This window comes from Schistocerca nitens, chromosome 2 (assembly GCF_023898315.1).
Source record: "Schistocerca nitens isolate TAMUIC-IGC-003100 chromosome 2, iqSchNite1.1, whole genome shotgun sequence".
NCBI classification, from domain to species: domain Eukaryota; kingdom Metazoa; phylum Arthropoda; class Insecta; order Orthoptera; family Acrididae; genus Schistocerca; species Schistocerca nitens.
Window position 1 is genome coordinate 76,818,373 of NC_064615.1, and position 19,780 is coordinate 76,838,152.

The following is a 19,780-nucleotide window of genomic DNA, read 5'->3' on the forward strand; positions in this document are numbered from 1 at the left end:
TCGACATAATGTCATACCAGCTCGCCACCACGTTGTTCAGAAAGTTATGAACCTCTTCTTTCACATCGTCGTCGGAGCTGAATCGCTGGGACCACAGTTAACGGTGAAAGGTACTGTGAGACCCTGAAAAAACTCAAACGGACAATTCAGAACAGGAGACGAGGAATGTTGAGCAAGGGCGTACACATTCTGCATGACAACGCTCGCCCACACATCGCTCGGCAAACCGTTGCTCTCCTGCAACAGTTTCAGTGGAACATAATCACCCACCCACCCTATAGTCCTGACTTGGCACCCAGTGACTACTATCACCTGTTCCCTAGGTTAAAAGAACATTTGGCCGAAAAGCGATTCAGCTCCGACGACGAGGTGAAAGAAGAGGTTCATAAGTTTCTGAACAGCATGGCGGCGAGCTGGTATGACATGGGCATACAAAAACTGCCACAGCGTCTACAGAAATGCATCGACAGAAATGGTGATTATGTCGAAAAATAGCTAAATGTTCAAGCTGTAAACTGATATAAACCACTGTAGAAATAAACAGGTCTATGCACTTATAAAAAAATAGGTGACCTTACTTTTGGGATTACCGTGGTACAATTGTCTATATTTCCTAACTGAAATTATTAATCAATTGCCCAACTCTGCCCCTTATTATGACTGCGCGTTCTAATATCACTAACGCGAAATGACTGCCATCATCTACGTTCCGAACACTAAAAGACACTACTTTCAAAGATGGTCTACGGTGGTGTGAGACCTCAGTGGAAATAAACTAACGTTATCACAGCTCTTTAGCTTTTATAGCCATAATAAGCCGAAGCAGTTTGCGATGTCACCGTATGTACTGCGTCCGGTGCGTCGAAGTGATGGTTCTCGTACTCGTCTGCGACAATGGAAGAAATCCTGCCACAAATAAACTCTTTCAAACAGTAGGACAGCAGAAGGGGGTCCCCTGACTAATATACTCTAATACTGTCTCATTCTCTCTGCGTTCTACGGACGAGAAACGCGAACTCCCAGACACAAGGACGGAGTTCAGATAACGTCTCAACGTTAAGTATAGGCAAAAGAAGTGCTGTCAATTACTGAACGCTGCTTACTCAACGACAACTTCCAACCCGGAGGTGAAGTTCAGAATCGTATAGGTTCGCAACAGTACAGTGCCTAACTGTTCAAACTATAAACTCTCCTGAGAGCAAAGACAGCAAGTCCGTCCGTACCAACAAAGCTGATACGGAGCGACCATCACACACGGGGGCTCGCAATGGAAGACTTCGTCTCTCCATGGCTGGCTTCCCAGCAAGGCTTGGCTCCCCACCATCGTAATTCCGAAAACGAATCATATTCCCGAAACCAAGGAATATTCTCCCTCTCTACAGATTCTTCCGAACGCCGACCAACAATATTTTAGTCTTTTGTCGTCCAGCGCGGAAAGTTTGTGAGGAAAAACCTATACTCCTACAATGGTACGCTTCTGAGTAAAAATCCTTGGAAATAACCCAGCCTGCGTGGTTTCCGAGGTGCCGCTCCTTCGTTCCTCTCACCTGCGTCCAAGATTTGCAGAGTTCCCGGTTATCCTTTCGGTCCTGCTACAATAGCGGCCGGCCGTCACCCTATTGTGCTCCGGAGTTCAGGTGCCACGACGTCCGTCTAGCTACTTCCTGTTCTTAAGCAGGACCAACACCTGTGCAGGCCTTCCACGCAGGGATTGAGTTCTGCCTGCCGTTTCATTTCCACTGGCGTTCCAACCTCTACTAATATAGGCCATCATTCTTTGCGCCATTCTGATAATAAAGATACCAGTTTTACCATTGTTATGTAACGAATTCGCGTTAGTATTTTGCAGCCGATAGCGTACCTTATTCCTTATATTCTATCATTAATTCTAGTAATGTCTATGAAGACATTTAGGATTTACAGTCTTAAACTCTCATAGCAAACGGGTCTTAAAATTACATTAATATATAGACTGTGACACATGTGTTCATTTTTAGGTTTTGGCAGCAGAGCCAGGAAACCTGTTCTTCTCTCCTATCAGTATACAGGTAATTCTCGCGCTGACATTTCTTGGAGCCAAAGGCTATACTGCCAAAGAGATTGCCAGAGGACTGCGCCTACCAGAGGATAGAGCTGTCGTTGAGGATGGTGTTGGGGCTGTAATGAACAGATTACAGGTGAGTAATGCTCGTGCAAGGGACGTATGCACGCAGATCACTTATCCGATAATATCATAAGAATGGAAATCATTCTCCTTGATACACGTTTTAAAACTGTTTCTGTAAATGTGACTTCAGTAATACCTAATGAGGCAGCTTGCTTAGTGTGGTAGAGGCAAAATTTGTAAATTTTCGCTTCTAAACAACAGTAAGTGCATGCTTGCTTGTTCTTATTTGCGTTTAACGCATTTTTGAAGAGCATGTACAGATCTGGAGAATCTGACAAAAACAGAAATAACAACACCAAAGAATAATTAATGTAGAGTAAAGAAATTTTGGAAATATATACGTTTAGGTAGCAGTTCATGTGATTAACATTGCACAATCACAGTTGAATGTAAGGGCGAGATAAGCCATTCAAAATGTGAAATGCTGGTACATTAATAACCGGTGTAGCCGCCAGAACGTTGAATGCAAGCATGCATACGTGCTTGCATTGTGTTGCACAGCTCCTGGATGTCCGTTTGTCTGGTGGAGTTCGATCACTGTTGTGCTTGGGACGGATAATGTTGTTTGTGGATGACGCTGGAGTTGCCCAGTAATGTCCCATACTAGCTCGACTGGAAACAGATCTAGTGTTAGAGCGAGCCAAGGCAACATGTCGACATTTTATAGAGCATGTTGGATTACAACATCGGTATTTGGGGGAGCGTCATCCTGCGGCAAACACTTCCCCCGGAATGCTGTTCATGAATGGCAGCACGACATATCGAATCATCAGAATTTGATGTAGCCATATGGAGACAGGTTCCGGGGGATAATAACGAGAGTTGCCGAGAACTCTTCCGGGTTGTATGGCCGTTGTATGGAACTCTTCTATCCCTGACGTTCCGTCCAAAGCTACGTTTGACATCTTTGGAGGTCCTCCTGGTTGTTTTGTCTTGCCGACTGGCGACTCCTTCGTCGAAGAACGGCCTAAATACCGTGGAAAGTGGGCATGGTCTGGATTTCATGTGATAGCAGAGATAAACCTTGTCAAGGATTAAATATAACTATGAATCATAGTACGTCAAAGATAAAAACCTCTCATCGATTCTGTAGCGCCACTGTCCATATATCGCTGAGTTTCATGGCTTTTTTTCTTTTCTGATAAAATTATCCCCATGTTTATATATTTCGATGGCTTCTCTATATAGCCGTGGATAATAGTTCGGCATAGGGCATAAAACTTCAGTTTCCGAAAATTTCACTACGTTATGACCCGACTGAAGAGTATGTTCCAACACGGCTGTCTTGTCTGTTTTCCCTAGTCGGCTGTGGCGTTTGCTGTGTTATTAAGTGGTTTGGTATTTAATATGTAAATGGAAATGATGATCTTATTTCATTACAGTGAATAATCACTAAATAACTTTTTCTCCCGGCTAAAGATTTGGTCAAGTTGCTAAAGAACTCCAAGTTAACGTTGTGTTAAAGTGTTGCCCGTAAGTTGTGTAAGTGTCACTAAATCACAATTCATACAACAGATTCTATACAACTATTGATTATGATGGAAACAGTTATGATCATTAAAACCACCGAATATCAGCCGCGCACAACACTGACGTATATTACCTGAAACAATATTCTTCGCAACTCGTGCGTAATTAATTTCGGCTCCATACATCAGCAAGAAACGTTTGTAATTTGGATCGGTCTATGAGCACTGTTTTTTAAGAACCAATGTGATTCGAATTATTTTCGTTAAAATGAGTTCGGAACCACCGGTGCACATTTATTTTTACACATTTTTATTGCCTTCGGCATTTATGTTTGCAGAGTTGCGTAATTTGAATTTACCGCTGTAGAGACTGTATTGTTAGAGCAAATTTCCTTTTAACAGGATAAGTATTTGAAATGCTTATTAAACTTTACTTTCATATTGTGCACTATTTAGACTAATTTTCATAAAGCAAACCTTTGATACTTTCGTAAGAAACACAGATAAAAACGCGATACAGATCATCAATGGCTGCTGTCCTTGCAGCGGAAAGAAATAATTAACACATATAATGCTTATTGAGAGAGGAATTTAAGTTACAAATAATTATTCACTCATATTTATAATAATAATGAACTCTATTCTCAAGTAATAATAAACAAATAATTACAATTTCTTAACAGACCTCAATTTGATATGCGTCTTGCGTCCGCAATCTACAAAAGCCAACCAACAAAAGGTAAAAACAAAGGAAGACAAACGCAGATCATAAAAGGAATTTACAATTATCATTGTCTTTATATGACACACATCGATATGTCCAATTACACCATAAAATATTATATTAATAATTAATATTTATCATCGTTTTGTTTCACTGTTTTTTCATATGTCGGATAGATAATGTTTATAACTGTTAGAGCCATAATTTCCTCTCGTCGCACTGTAGCTAAAATTTATCTCGTGGATGTTACACGGCAGAGACTTTTATGTTCCTTCAACCGTGTATTCACACTTGTCTTTGTAGTTCCAATGTAGATCCTACCATATGTACACGGAATGTTGTATACACCACTTGCATGTCCATGATCACGTATACCTAATGAATTTGATTTTGGACAAGGCCATCGTCTCCGAAGAAATCTGTGACCGGCTAGTGGTGAGGAGCACACAACACGTTGTTGTTATGAGCAGCCTACTCTACTCCCTCATTCTCTACTTATTTAGATTTAGTTTAATGCTTAAACAGTGCGACTGCTCACGTAAAATATGAAACAAAAGGCGAATCACTTGACTCAAAGAGCCTACAACAAATCGAATTGAAGTAATACAGAAATTAATACGGTCGCCATCCCAATGGGACACTGTCCGTCCAATAACTGATCAATAATTCGGACGGCAATGAAAACGTAAATGTTTGGGTGTACCTGTGGCGACAGAAGACTGACACACGTCTCTGAGAACACAGTAAGTTACGAAATAATATTGAATATAGAAATCAGTTGTCTTAATACTCAGATACGTTAATTTTAAGAGAGTATTTAAACTAGTTATACAGAAGTAAATGATCGACTGGAGGTAGTTGTTTTGTTACGACAGTAATTTACGTAACCTCAGATTAACGTTTAGTTACGCGCTCTAATTTCCTGGATATGGCAAGCTACGAACTTTGAAAATGATGAAACTTGCTGGCAGATCAAAACTATGTGCCCGACCGAGACTCGAACTCGGGACCTTTGCCTATCGCGGGCAAGTGCTTTACCATCTGAGCTACCGAAGCACGACTCACGCCCGGTACTCACAGCTTTACTTCTGCCAGTATATCGTATCCTACCTTCCAAACTTTACAGAAGCTCTCCAGCGAACCTTGCAGAACTAGCACTCCTGAAAGAAAGGATACTGCGGAGACATGGCTTAGCCACAGCCTTGGGGATGTTTCCAGAATGAGATTTTCACTCTGCAGCGGAGCGTGCGCTGATGTGAAACTTCCTGGCAGATCAAAACTGTGTGCCCGACCGAGACTCGAACTCGGGACCTTTGCCTTTCGCGGGCAAGTGCTTTACCATCTGAGCTACCGAAGCACGACTCACGCCCGGTCCTCACAGCTTTACTTCTGCCACTATCTCGTCTCCTACCTTCCAAACTTTACAGATGCTCTCCTGCGAACCTTGCAGAACTAGCTCTCCTGAAAGAAAGGATACTGCGGAGACATGGCTTAGCCACAGCCTTGGGGATGTTTCCAGAATGAGATTTTCACTCTGCAGCGGAGCGTGCGCTGATATGAAACTTCCTGGAAGATCAAAACGGTGTGCCCGACCGAGGCAAAGGTCCCGAGTTCGAGTCTCGGTCGGGCACACAATTTTGATCTGCCAGGAAGTTTCATATCAGAGCACGCTCCGCTGCAGAGTGAAAATCTCATTCTTTGAAAATGATACTTACTATGAAAATTTACTGGGTCAAATAAGCACTTGTTGAATTGCAACAGATTAACAACGCCGAAATACGAACCGACCGAGTACACAATAATATTACTACAATAGATACATATATAAAATACGTGAACGTAATTTACTCCTTTCTTGGAACTGAAATTGCCACAATTACTCCGATTTTAGGTTACTTTTCTTTGTTTTCACACAATTAGCAACAAAGACATTGCCTTTGACTATTATTGAACAACAATAAGGCTTCATTATTACTTTCTTCAATTATCCTTTTAGCAAACAAACAAAACCGACAATGATAGTCTCTTATTACTTTTCTTTTAGCTGTTTAAACAACGACACTCTGGTACTCACTAATTGGAAAGGGGTGAGGCTCTAAGTAGATGACAATCAGTGAGGATAATAACAAGATCAGGTACCCACAGGTTTTACGTACAGCACTTACTATTGAAGTAAAATTCACTGGAAATTTCACTGGGTAGTATCTCACAAAGTTTACTAAGATTATGAAAGTTTTCTGAAAGGCATATTATCATTGATATTGTACTGGAAATATTACAACTGGTCGCATTTATTGGATGTAGCACGTATGTTTAACATCAACATGTTGATAAGTTTGGTAGCTATTTCTGGCCTATGACGCGTAAAATATTCACTGATTACCACTCTCCATGAATATTTCTGAAACGTCTGACCGATAATAGTTATGTTTCACGTTACAGAATATATAAGCGTTGGATACATATCGTTTATAAACAGTATATACAGTATTAGAAACAGTATACACTTCATCCTTTTTTGGCAAATCAAAATTATAAAATAAAAAAAGTTCACCTAGTCTCTTCTAACTGAAGTATTCTAACGCAAAACTGTTCCTATTGCACTAAGTGAATAGCACAGCTACGCCGTATTGAATGAACATGCTTGTCGTACATGCGACTGTAATGTTGCTAAATTGCCTTTCTTTAATTTCTCTTTTGTGCCAAATGCGACGACATACTGTTAGAGACATTTTCGTGCTGTTAGTATGCAAGGTATCACACTGTGGCGTCACACTCCACGAATTTTAGTTACTCCTGTTAATTCGACTCTTCGAATCATCTCCTTAAATTTCTTATGATATATTATTTTTCGTACCTACGACGGCTATTCCTGCTGAAGTTTTACATCTCTGGACTTAATACCGTAACATGGGCCCCCGAACCGAGATTTCTGTTTCACACTGTGATTTTCGTTGTTAAAACTGTCTTGTTTTGATGTAAGTGCGATATTACTGTTGACAGTATTACACGTATTGTGTCTTTATTCTGCAAAACCAGATGAGGTACTAGGACTTAGTAAATATTAATGTTCGTATGAAACAGAATAAGAGACGCAAAAGAACGATGATAAAGAGTTCAACTTCTCTGCGTCAGGAACAGGAGAACAAGGAGGGCAAGTTAGTACTAAAAACGAATGAGGAAGAAGATATGAAATTGAGATAAACCATAATATGTTCAGATCCTCATGGCTGAACGAGCTTTCGAACACTCACAGTTATCAGTAACAGTGTGGACCCCTTGGGACAGAATGGTTCGAATGGCTCTGAGCACTATGGGACTCAACATCTGTGGTCATAAGTCCCCTAGAACTTAGAACTACTTAAACCTAACTAACCTAAGGACATCACACACATCCATGCCCGCGGCAGGATTCGAACCTGCGACCGTAGCAGTCGCGCGGTTCCTGACTGAGCGCCTAGAACCGCGAGACCACCGCGGCCGGCCCTTGGGACAGAATATGATTTATTTTTCAATGTGATCAGATGACTTGGAATTATCGTTACATACATAACGTCCTATATGAAGCCCAAGATGTTTCAGTCAGGTATGCCTGTAAATGAATCAGTAGGTGACCTTTAAGAGGCAGTCAAATGGAAGCCGAACATCCCCCACAACGGAACCATGGAACGGTTCCATTAAAAAGTAATCACACCCGTTAAAACTTTTATTCCATTGGGACATGGGAACACGCGTTAAGACTGAAACCTGGTTGGTAGCTACTCAGAGAACGCACAGGATAAGGTTACGATTGTGGATGGGGCCGTAAACTGTTACTGTGAGTTGCACAATCAAACACACAACTTTATTTTTCGAAGAACCACTTATTTACATACTGCTTTAAAAGATCACAATTAGACATACTGATGAAGGCCCAAAACCACATCAAAAACAAGAACGGCTGAAGGCCTGGCTTAGAAATCAAAACCAATTAAAAATAGAAGGTAAAAATTTTGTTGAAAACAATGAGCGACTGAAGGCATACACTACACGTCTGAAGGACAACTATAATTAAAACACATTAATAAAAATTTTTTTAACCAAGAAATTCTTTTTAAATCTACATTAGAACAGCCGAAAGCCCAATTAATGGAATATTAACTCATTGCACAGCTGAAGGCCACAAACAAATTTGAAACAATGGGTGAAGTCCGGAACACCAAGTCAGACAAACAATTTAAAATAAACCCCTTCCTTCTGATAAAAATATTCTCCTTTAAAGAATACACGGGGCTGAAGGCCATATTGAAAGGGGTTCACATAAATCCTCTGCTGAAGGCCACACATAACAGATCGAGCAACTAACGGCGTAGGGCCTGGATTACAAACAATTTCAGATAGAACAAATTTTAAGAAAACAAATTTTTTAAAATAAAATCAATCTTCAAAATTTTAATTTAACATGGCTGAAGGCCCTTATGAAAAATTAAAAAAAAAAAGAACTGAATTAATACACGGCCAAAGGCCTCGCATAATACTTCAAACTAAAATGAAAATCACAATCTAAAACAAACATAACAAGTGGGGCTCAGAAGTGTTCCAAGGGTCCGCCTGAGAAGGTAGCTCAAACGTAAGGTGAGGTGAGACAGGCAGCCAAGAGTTGAAGTTAAGTAATCGGATGGCAACCCAAACTAGGGATGGCCCAAGGACCGACCAACAGTTTAACCAATTCCCTTCCATCCGACCAATGGCACAACGAAGGAAAATGTTGGCCGAGGACGATGATACGAACAGCACTACGTTTTCAGAAATTGGCGTGTAAAAACAGCCAAGGGAACAATAACCACTCTAAGCAAAATATGAACCAAACAACCTAAAAGGCTGTAGAACTACACGCCGTGCCGGACAGCATCAACATGACGAGGAAACGCGGATTGCTGGAAAAGTACACTAACGACCAGGGCAGGTAATTGGGGTGTTAACGACCACAGGGCAGAAAATACCGCTGGTGCACTTCACTGACAAGTAACAGTCAATTTAATAATTAATCACAATATAGGAAGACGGCTGCAAGATTTCGCCGACTCCAACGCGTCATACGTTGCTGCTAGCCCGAATGGCCCAGGAAGCAACAACCCGCAAATGGACGAAGAGATGTCACAATAGTTGAGGTTTCATAACAGGTTAACTGATCACTCAACTTCAGCGTCCAGGTTCGGTGGGCAACGAACTTTGTCGCTATCACAGCTAGCTCGTCACGATCCAACAGTGCGTGCATGCTGCCAGCAGTCCCGGCCTGGCCTCGCACTGCGGTGACTTCCTCGCTGCAGTGTCCCAACCGACTGACCACCACACACACCACCACCACCCGGAAATACTAGCGGTCACGCCAAAGATAGTACGACAGTACTAGTATCGATAAGCGCTGCTGCTGCCACTCAGGAGGGCAAGCCAGCAATTTCGTTACGGCATTAACTACGGAAAAAACAAGACTCCACTCAGTGTGACAAAATGACAAAGAACAAACGGCGTGAACGCGAGCCGCACACGGCTCATAGACGTTTATCCCACTGGGAAATTAGATGATCAATTCTTGATTTGTAGAACGCGGTCGGCCGCTGGTGCATCCACAACCGCAACTCTTACACTTCCTCGTCCGACTGAAGACGACTTCCACATAAGTCTCTCTACAGGTCAAACATGTGACAATCCCACGACGACGCATACAGGCCGTATGGACAACGCAGCATTGTATCCGAAGCAAATCGCTAAAGCGTAGCCCTCATCCGATTGGCAGTGTGGGGATGGGCGTCATGGGGCAACATGACACTTCCGTCCGTCCTCCAGCATTCCCAAGCATTGTGACGTTATGGCGCGTCGCAGTTTCTGCAGAGTCTCCATGGCGCTATGCATTGTGGTTCCACGCTCGAGGATATTGACGAGCAGAGGGCATCTGCAGTAGAAGAAGTTATCATGAACTTATACGAACTTGCATTAACAACTATGGATTTATTTGGCGGGGGAGATGGAGGATGTTTCCACCGCTGACTTTGCCGTTTCCCCTTAGGCTGTCGTAATGCTGTCGGGCGGAATCATTCTGTTTGCACGATAACGCCAGCCTCTACACTATCAATCCCACCAAGGCTACACTTCAGCGGTGCAACATTGTCCGTAAAGCCCGGATCTTTCACCGTGTGATTTTCACGTCTTTGGCGACCTGAAGAAAGACATGCGTGTACATCGGATTAAGTCGGAGGAGGAAGTGCAAGAGTGAGTGCCGTTGTGGATCCGTCAGTTATTCCCTGAGTGTATTAACACATGCCCTATCATCCTGTCCCATCTTGTCAGTGTTTTCCATAACTCTCTTTCTCTCCTCGCCACTTCTCCTCACTTCTTACCGTATCGATCTACATAATTCCCAACATTCATCTGTAGCACCACATCTCAAATGCTGCAATTCTCTCCTTTCCCGGTTTTCCCATAGTCCATGTTTCACTACCATACAATGCTATGCTCCAGAAGTATATTCTCGGAAATTTGTTCCCCTAATTGAGGCCTATGTTTGATACTAGTACACTGCCCTTGGCCAGTAATGCCCCTTTTGCCAGCATTAGTCTCTATTTATGTCGTCCTTGGTCTGTCAGTCAAGCGTTATTTTGCTGCCTAATTAGCAGAATTCCTTAACTTCATTTACTTCATGATCCCGTGTTCTGATGTCACGTTTCTCGCTGTTCTCACTTTTGCTATTTCTCAGTACTTCCGCCTTTTTTCGATTTACTCTCAATTCATAATCCATACTCATTACACTGTTCAGACCATTCAATACATCCTGTAATTCTTCTTCAGTTTCTACATCTGCATCTACATCTACATGGATACTCTGTAAATCATATTTAAGTGCCTGGCAGAGGGTTCATCGAACCACCTTCACAATTCTCTATTATTCCAATCTCGTATAGCGCGCGGAAATTATGAACACCTATATCTTTCCGTACGAGCTCTGATTTCCCTTATTTTATCGTGGTGATCGTTCCTCCCTATGTAGGTCGGTGTCAACAAAATATTTTCGCATTCGGAGGAGAAAGATGGTGATTGGAATTTCGTGAGAAGATTCCATCGCAACAAAAAACGCCTTTCTTTTAATGATGTCCAGCCCAAATCCTGCATCATTTCTGTGACACTCTCTCCCATATTTCGCGATAATACGTAACGTGCTATCTTTCTTTGAACTTTTTCGATGTACTCCGTCAGTCCTATGTGGAAGGATCCCACACCGCGATGCAGTATTCTAAAAGAGGACAGACAAGTGTAGTGTAGGCAGCCTCCTTAGTAGGTCTGTTACATTTTCTAAGTGTCCTGCCAATAAAACGCAGTCTTTGGTTAGCCTTCCCCACAACATTTTCTATATGTTCCTTCCAATTTAAGTTGTTCGTAATTGTAATACCTAGGCATTTAGTTGAATTTACGGCTTTTAGATTAGGCTGATTTATCGTGTAACCGAAGTTCAACGAGTTCCATTTAGCACTCATGTGGATGACCTCACACTTTTAGTTATTTAGGGTCAACTTCCACTTTTCGCACCATTCAGATATCTTTCCTAAATCGTTTTGCAGTTTGTTTTGATCTTCTGATGACTTTATTAGTCGACAAACGACAGCGTCACCTGCAAACAACCGAAGACGGTTGCTCAGATTGTCTCCCAAATCGTTTATATAGACAAGGAACAGCAAAGGCCCTATAACACTACCTTGGAGAACGCCACAAATCACTTCTGCTTCACTCCATGACTTTCCGTCAATTACTACGAACTGTAATCTCTCTGACAGGAAATCACAAATCCAGTCTCATAACTGAGACGATATTCCATAAGCACACACTTTCACTACGAGCCGCTTGTGTGGTACAGTGTCAAAAACCTTCCGGAAATCCAGAAATACGGAATCGATCTGAAATCACTTGTCAATAGCACACAGCACTTCATGTGAATAAAGAGCTAGCTGTGTTTCACAGGAACGATGTTTTCTAAACCCGTGTTGACTGTGTGTTAATAGACCGCTTTCTTCGAGGTAATTCATAATGTTCGAACACAATATATGTTCCAAAATCCTGCTGCATATCGACATTAACGATATGGGCCTGTAATTTAGTGGATTACTCCTACTACCTTTCTTGAATATTGGTGTGACCTGTGCAACTTTCCAGTCTTTGGGTACGGATCTTTCGTCGAGCGAACGGTTGCATATGATTGTTAAGTATGGGGCTAATGCATCGGCATACTCCGAAAGGAACCTAATCGGTATACAGTTTGGACCAGAAGACTTGCTTTTATTAAGTGGTTTAAGTTGCTTCACTACTCCGATGATATTTACTTCTACGTTACTCATGTGGGCAGCTGTTCTCGATTCGAATTCTGGAATATTTTCTTCGTCTTCTCTTGTGAAGACATTGTTTCCCGTAATTCTGTTTCTTTCCTCGCCGCTTCTCCTCACTTCTTACCATATTGATCTACCTAATTGTCAACATTCATCTGTAGCGCCACATTTCAAATGCTGCAAATCTCTTCTTTCCCTGTTTTCCCACAGTCCATGTTTCACTACCATACAATGCTGTGCTCCAAAAGTACATTCTCCGAAATTTGTTCCTCTAATTATGGCCTATGTTTGATACTAGTAGACTTCTCTTGGCCAGTATTCCCCCTTTTGCCGGCATTAGTCTCTATTTATGTCGTCCTCGATCTGTCAGTCAAGCGTTATTTTGCTGCCTAAGTAACAGAATTCCTTAAAGTCATTTACTTTATGATCCCTTGTTCCGATGTTTCGTTTCTCGCTGTTCTCACTTTTGCTATTTCTCAGTACTTCCGTCTTTTTTCGATTTACTCTCAATCCATAATTCATACTCATTACATTGTTCAGACCATTCAACACATCCTGTAATTCTTCTTCAGTCTCTACATCTAAATCTAAATCTACATGGATACTCTGCAAATCAAATTTAAGTACCTGGCAGAGGGTTCATCGAACCACCTTTACAATTCTCTATTATTCCAATCTCGTATAGCGCGCGGAAAGAATGAACACCTATATCTTTCCGTGCGAGCTCTGATTTCCCCTATTTTTCGATGTACTCCGTCAGTCATACCTGGTAAGGATCCCACACCGCGCAGCAGTATTCTAAAAGTGGACGGGCAAGCGTAGTGTATGCAGTCTCCTTAGTAGATATGTTACATTTTCTAAGTGTCCTGCCAATAAAACGCAGCCTCAGTTTCACTCAGGATAGCTATGTCATCAGCCAATCTTATCATTGATGTCTTCTCATCCTGAATTTTAATCCCACTCTTGAACCTTTCTTTTATTTCCGTCATTGTTTCTTCTATGTATGGATTGAACAGTACGGGCGAAAGACTACATCCATGTCTTCCACCCTTTTCAATCCATGCTCTTCGTTCTTGGTCGTCCAGTTCCATTCTGGTTCTTGTACTTATTGTATATTGCCCGTGTTTTCTCAGAATTTCGAACATCTTGCATCATCTGACACTGTAGAATGCTTTTGCCAGGTCAAAGAACCTATGAACGTATCTTGATTTTTCTTCATTCTTGATTCCATAATCAACTGCAACATTAGAATTTCTTCTCTAGTGCCTTTAATTTTTCTGTAGCCAAACTGATAATCATCTAGCAGATCCTCAGTTTTCTTTTCTATTTTACGAACTAGAAAATGATGTGTGCCGGACCGAGACTCGAACTCGGGATCTTTGCCTTTCGCGGGCAAGTGCTCTACCAACTGAGCTACCCAAGTAAGGCTCACGCCCCGTTCTCACAGCTTTACTTCTGCCAGTACCTCGTCCCCTACCTTCCAAACTTAACAGAAGCTCTCCTGCGAACCTTGCAGAATTAGCACTCCTGAAAGAAAGGATATTGCGGAGACATGGCTTAGCCACAGCCTGGGGGATGTTTCCAGAATGAGATTTTCACCATGCACCGGAGTGTACGCTGATATGAAACTTCCTGGCAGATTAAAACTGTGTGCCGGATCGAGACTCGAACTCGGGACCTTTGCCTTTCGCGGGCAAGTGCTCTACCAACTGAGCTAACCAAGCACGAGTCACGCCCCGTCCTCACAACTTTACTTCTGCCAGTTTTCGTCTCCTGTGAAGGTTCGCAGGAGAGCTTCTGTTAAGTTTGGAATGTAGGAGACGAGGTACTGTCAGAAGTAAAGCTGTGAGGACGGGGCGTGAGTCGTGCTTGTGTAGCTCAGTTGGTAGAGCACTTGCCCGCGAAAGGCAAAGGTCCCGAGTTCGAGTCTCGGTCCGGCACACAGTTTTAATCTGCCAGGAAGTTTTATATCAGCGCACACTCCGCTGCAGAGTGAAAATCTCATTCTAGGAAATGATCATTTCATCTTCCAGTGGGACAAATGTCTTGACGCCTGTGATCATTAAGTTTGAATGCAACCATTCCATGATCCCATTATGGCAGGTGCTCGGTTTTAATTTTACTGTCTCTATAAAATGGAAGGTTGCTGTAATTTCATGGGGGATTCAGCTTTCAGACGTGCAGAGAGCGTGGGAGTTGCTTGCTGGATGTGGCGCCCATTTAGGCGCCTAATGTCGCTTCGTTGACCCAGGTGCTGGAAACGATGACCTGTACCAGCAGTGGTGATGCGGCGTGGGTGGCAACGATAGCACGCACCCCATCAGCTGCCGACGGAGCATGACGCAGAGAAGAAGGAAGTGTCATGCTCTGTAAAAAAGAACTGAAAACTGACTAGGTCACACTGACAACCAAAAACTGACAAGATCACGCTGCATGGCACAGCTCCACTGTCCGGTGGCAAAAAATTTTTTATCAGAAAACCGTAACAAGTTCTGACTTCTTCATATGTATTATTGAGCACTCCGTTGCACGTTGCCATAAAAGTAAACCATAAATGCATTAACGAAAATCTGGTCACTTTAAATATTGAAAATTAAAAAGCAGCACACAGAATGGACGTAAACAAGCATTCACCATCGAAAAGACACATAGATAACGTTTCTGTCCGTGTCCAGTTAGTAATCCAAATTAGTACAGTTATAAACAGCGGCCGTTGTAGTTCACACCCAAGGTTTCTCAAACTAGTGAACTCAGGTTTAGTATCTTTATTAGCGTCGCGCCAGTTGGGACTATGGCAACTCGCCCTTATAACCAACTATAACTGCTCTTTTTGGCACTAGCCGTAACTTAAACCAGGAGTTCGGATCGAGGTGGTGAACGAACCGCTTCAAAAACTAACAAGCACTAGCCATGACAGAAAATCAGACGTGCTGTAATATTAAGGCGCGCTTTAGGCTACTCAGTTATCACCAAGTGAGAACCATTCTTGGTGCAGGACTTTACTAAAGAATTGTAAGTACCGCCACAGAGAGAAGTGGACGACGACGACGACAACAAACACGTCCGTTGTTCCTTCAGTAAAACATACCAAACAACGTGAACAAGCATAAACCATATCCATACAACAAGCCACAAGGCCCTCGACTTTTAAAGGCACTTAAAATGCACAACACCAATTATGAAACAACACATCAATCAATGGACATATCATCACTAAATTAACAACGGGAACACGACGGTGACACCATTAAACCTGCCGATGCTCGAACAGGCAGGAACAACAAGATCATAGCAAACAAGAATATAACCAGACAAATATAATACTGTGTCGGACACAGCTCTCATAGGCAACATGTCCGCACATCACGCCACTAAGTTGACAGCTAACCAACAGTGGTACCTCCAGTCTCAGTTCAGTGACTGGTATTGTGCAAGGCACACACACGCGATACTTTCCAGTCATCGTCTCGGGAACGTGCAAACTATTTCTTCGTCAGTACATACTCCTCGTGTCGTATCTACAAGACACTGACCAACCAGTAGCTACACGGTCTTAACACAAGTCAATGCAACACAACAGACAACCAAATTATACGTCCACTATCTTTCACATGGTTGAACTAGAGAAACAAGCGACACGTGTGTTCCACGTTACCGATCACACGTCATAGTGGAACCACTCGCAGTGGAGCTGTAACTGTTTCCCGAATGCACGATACCAACAACGAGGAAGCGCACAACTGCGGACCGCACAAAGTCCCAATTTTTACACAGTCCAATCTAGCGACTGTCGCGAATGATGATGATGAGGATAAAATGTTGAGGACAACACAAACACTCAGTTCCCGGGTAGAGGAGATCCCCGACCGGCCGGAAATCGAACCCGGGGCTCCGTGATCCAGAAGCAGCAACGCAGGCCACTAGGCCATGAGCTGTGGACATATATGCTATTGATAAGATTGTGGGTGCCGACCGCAGGAAGAATTCTAACCGTTGGACTACCACCGCACACCCGACACACGTGTACCTAATCGACGCTCGCAGGTCACAGAGGAACCACTCGGTGTGGAGCTACGCTCGCGATCCGAACGCACGACACTAAATGGACCAGGAAAACGTAACTCTTTCACTCTCCCTACAAAAGCACACCGACAATTGCGTATGAGGTGCCAGCCACCGGCAACAGCTCTAATCGAGTCCCCTGCCCTTCCCCCCAAGGCTGCGGTCGAGTAGACCTCACATTAATTTTTGCAGTCGTGACGTCACTTGTGACCTTTCTACTATCGACTTTTGAGAACGCGTGTGAGCGACCAATGTGTGAACTGTGCGCATTTTGATTATTCATGTACTTAGTAGAGTGTATGGCGCCGTATGCTTTTTCAAAGCAATGGCGCAATGAAAATGTATCACAAACGCGTCACCCTTAGCATTCAACGTCAGTTAATAACACAGCAACAATACAAGGCTTTAAGAGCTATTATGACAAGTAAGATCTGAGGTAACATTCGCATGATTAAGCCTTTGCGTAATGGATAACGTAGTGGTTTATGGAGTGAAACGATGTGAGTTCGCAAACCACCACATGCTATGCGTTAAGCACAGTCTCGGACTTCGTTATTACTGTAATACACGTATGTTAATGATTTAAAATTTCCGTCTGATTAGAGGACGAAGGATCAAATAATTATCTGGCTTTTTATTTTCGAATATGTAGTGATTTCCAATTGTGTAATTGGTCAACAACCTAACAGAAAAACTCATATTCTACCTTGTCACAAATACTTCGTACGTTGCGCAACCACAAACTCATTCCTGGAAAGAGTTTTGCGAAATGCTCTTCTCACTAGCACACCCGTAAACATCAACTCGGCGCTATAGCGACTGACATATCGATAGCGTCGTTTTTGTTCACCTTCACCACACCGCCCCTAGGTCACGATTACGTCAGTTCCTGCAAAGAATAATGTGAAACATACTCGATCCTCCCACACAGCATCACCCCTCACGGAAAGTGGCGAGATTTTTCAATGGTGCTCCAGGCGGGACCGCACGGCACAAGCTTTATACGACCCTGTTCAATGTATGAAACATTTAATACAAGACTATAACCAACTCAGTAAGGAACCTCTGTTTAACCTAACTCTCCATTTGAGTGATATTCGTCTCTACATAAACATGTACTCCTTGTTGTGAAGTGTTAGGCTCAAGAGCATTCCTTAGTACAAAATCATGCAATATTACTTTCCACATGTAGTGACAAATTTTTCTGGCACTGTGCTAAGTTGCCTTTCATTTTCATACATGATCTGTTGTCATAGCTGTGTACTTCCGCTAGAGGCTAGTTCTTTCAAGAAGTAAATAAATACAAATTAAAATTACCCCAGAAAATGAACACAAGGAATTCGGAACACCTAGTGCATTGTATAAAGCACAAACCATTGTGATCGTAGGTATTTTCTCGCACACTCCCCGTTTCTTCATACGATTAATTTAGCCAAGGTGAGTCATTATATTAGAACTCGGAATTAGTCGTAGAATTCGATAGCAGCTACACACTGAAAGTTTGATGTAACAGCCCTGTATTTCAGATCTGCTGCGTTTATTGCATAATAGTGCCATGTGTGCTGTTGTTCTGTATATAGTGACAACGAAATTCTTTGTGTTATTGTCATAATATCGACTGAATATTGTTTCAGGACAGTAACAACGTGCTGCTTGACATAGCCAACAGGATATTTCTGAAAGAGGGTTATGGCATCAAAGAAGGGTTTAATCAGTCAGCAATTAGGTTCAAGGCTGGAGTAGAAGAAGTCGATTTCCTACAAGAAGCACAAGCAAGAAAAATAATAAATGACTGGGTGGAGTCGAAGACGAATAATAAGATAAAAGACATAATTCCACCAGGTGAGCAAGAATCATTGACATTATACTTAAGTCAGAATTCGTAATCAGTAACTGATCAGATAAATATTTCAGCTAAACTAATTACGCATACATAGGCTGGATATTGGTCACCAACTGACCTCGAATATCTTTTCCTTACGATGGTGTGTGTAACATTGTACGTAGACCAAATACATGACTTTACCGAGCTGCATGATATTGTCGAAGGCTGTCATTTCGAGACACGGAAAGCTACTTTTATATTTGATAGCCCATTTCGTGTGTGCCGGAAACAGACCGACAAATGTCTCGCTGTAGATCGTTCTGCATATTATGAGCAAGATTTGTTGCCGCTTAGGCATTGGCCAAATAGAGACACGACCTCTGGACCTCTGAACAGGACATATACAGCTCTAACAGTCACGAATGCAATCAAAGCTTCATGTTCCCTTTACTTCTTTCTTACGATCAACATTAGCGTATGTAGCGTGTTGGAGTGGATGTTCCTTGAACAAGGGGACTCCAATGGCTGTTCTTATTATACATAGAAGCTACTTACGACCTGCAATTCCTGTTCGTAAATTGGAAAGTAGCAGAGCTATTCTTTACCTTTTTGTGTGCATTACTGTTTTATCATTTGCTTAAGCAGTCTTTCGTGGATGGTGGGATCTTTCTAGAACGTTGTTGTTACGCCATAATATTCTAAATTTAATGTTCAGGACTCAGTGGGACCAATCCCTGAACCCCGCCTCAAGGAATGAAAACAATCACACACAACACTTCATGTTATGTTATACGACATTCAAAGTAAAATTTCGAAGCACAATACGATTTTTAGAAAGTGATGAGTCAAAGTTCTGTCAACGAAGTACGGTAGGATGCTTGCCATTGCAGGATCTGTCGCACTTCCTTGACCCCGAGCACTACCTGTTTGACTGCCCTTAAAAAGGCTCAAGAGTGCGAAAGTGAGGGGCGCTCCATACTGAACGGCACAGAACGTACATCTAGAAGAATGGAAACCGGTCGGTAGCTATGGGAAAGATATTCGCTATATCTTTAGAAGCAAGGTCCGAAAGTTGTTTCCAGTTAAGAGCATCTTTCCTCTAGTGGCACTCTTGTTTCTTCTTCTTCGCTTTTCAGTGATCATGGGTATCGTAACTACCACGATGTAGTACACTACTGGCCA

At 42.4% G+C, this 19,780-nt stretch overlaps 1 protein-coding gene across 2 annotated transcripts in view; it reads left to right on the plus strand.

Moving 5' to 3' along the window:
• Window positions 1-19,780, plus strand: part of LOC126235748 (leukocyte elastase inhibitor-like) — an 86,078-nt gene that overhangs the window by 13,526 nt on the left and 52,772 nt on the right. For both annotated transcript variants that reach the window (XM_049944540.1, XM_049944539.1), the window contains exons 3-4: window positions 1,998-2,177; window positions 18,408-18,615. In XM_049944540.1, coding sequence (XP_049800497.1) covers window positions 1,998-2,177; window positions 18,408-18,615 — 388 coding nt within the window. The remainder of the gene's footprint in view (window positions 1-1,997; window positions 2,178-18,407; window positions 18,616-19,780) is intronic.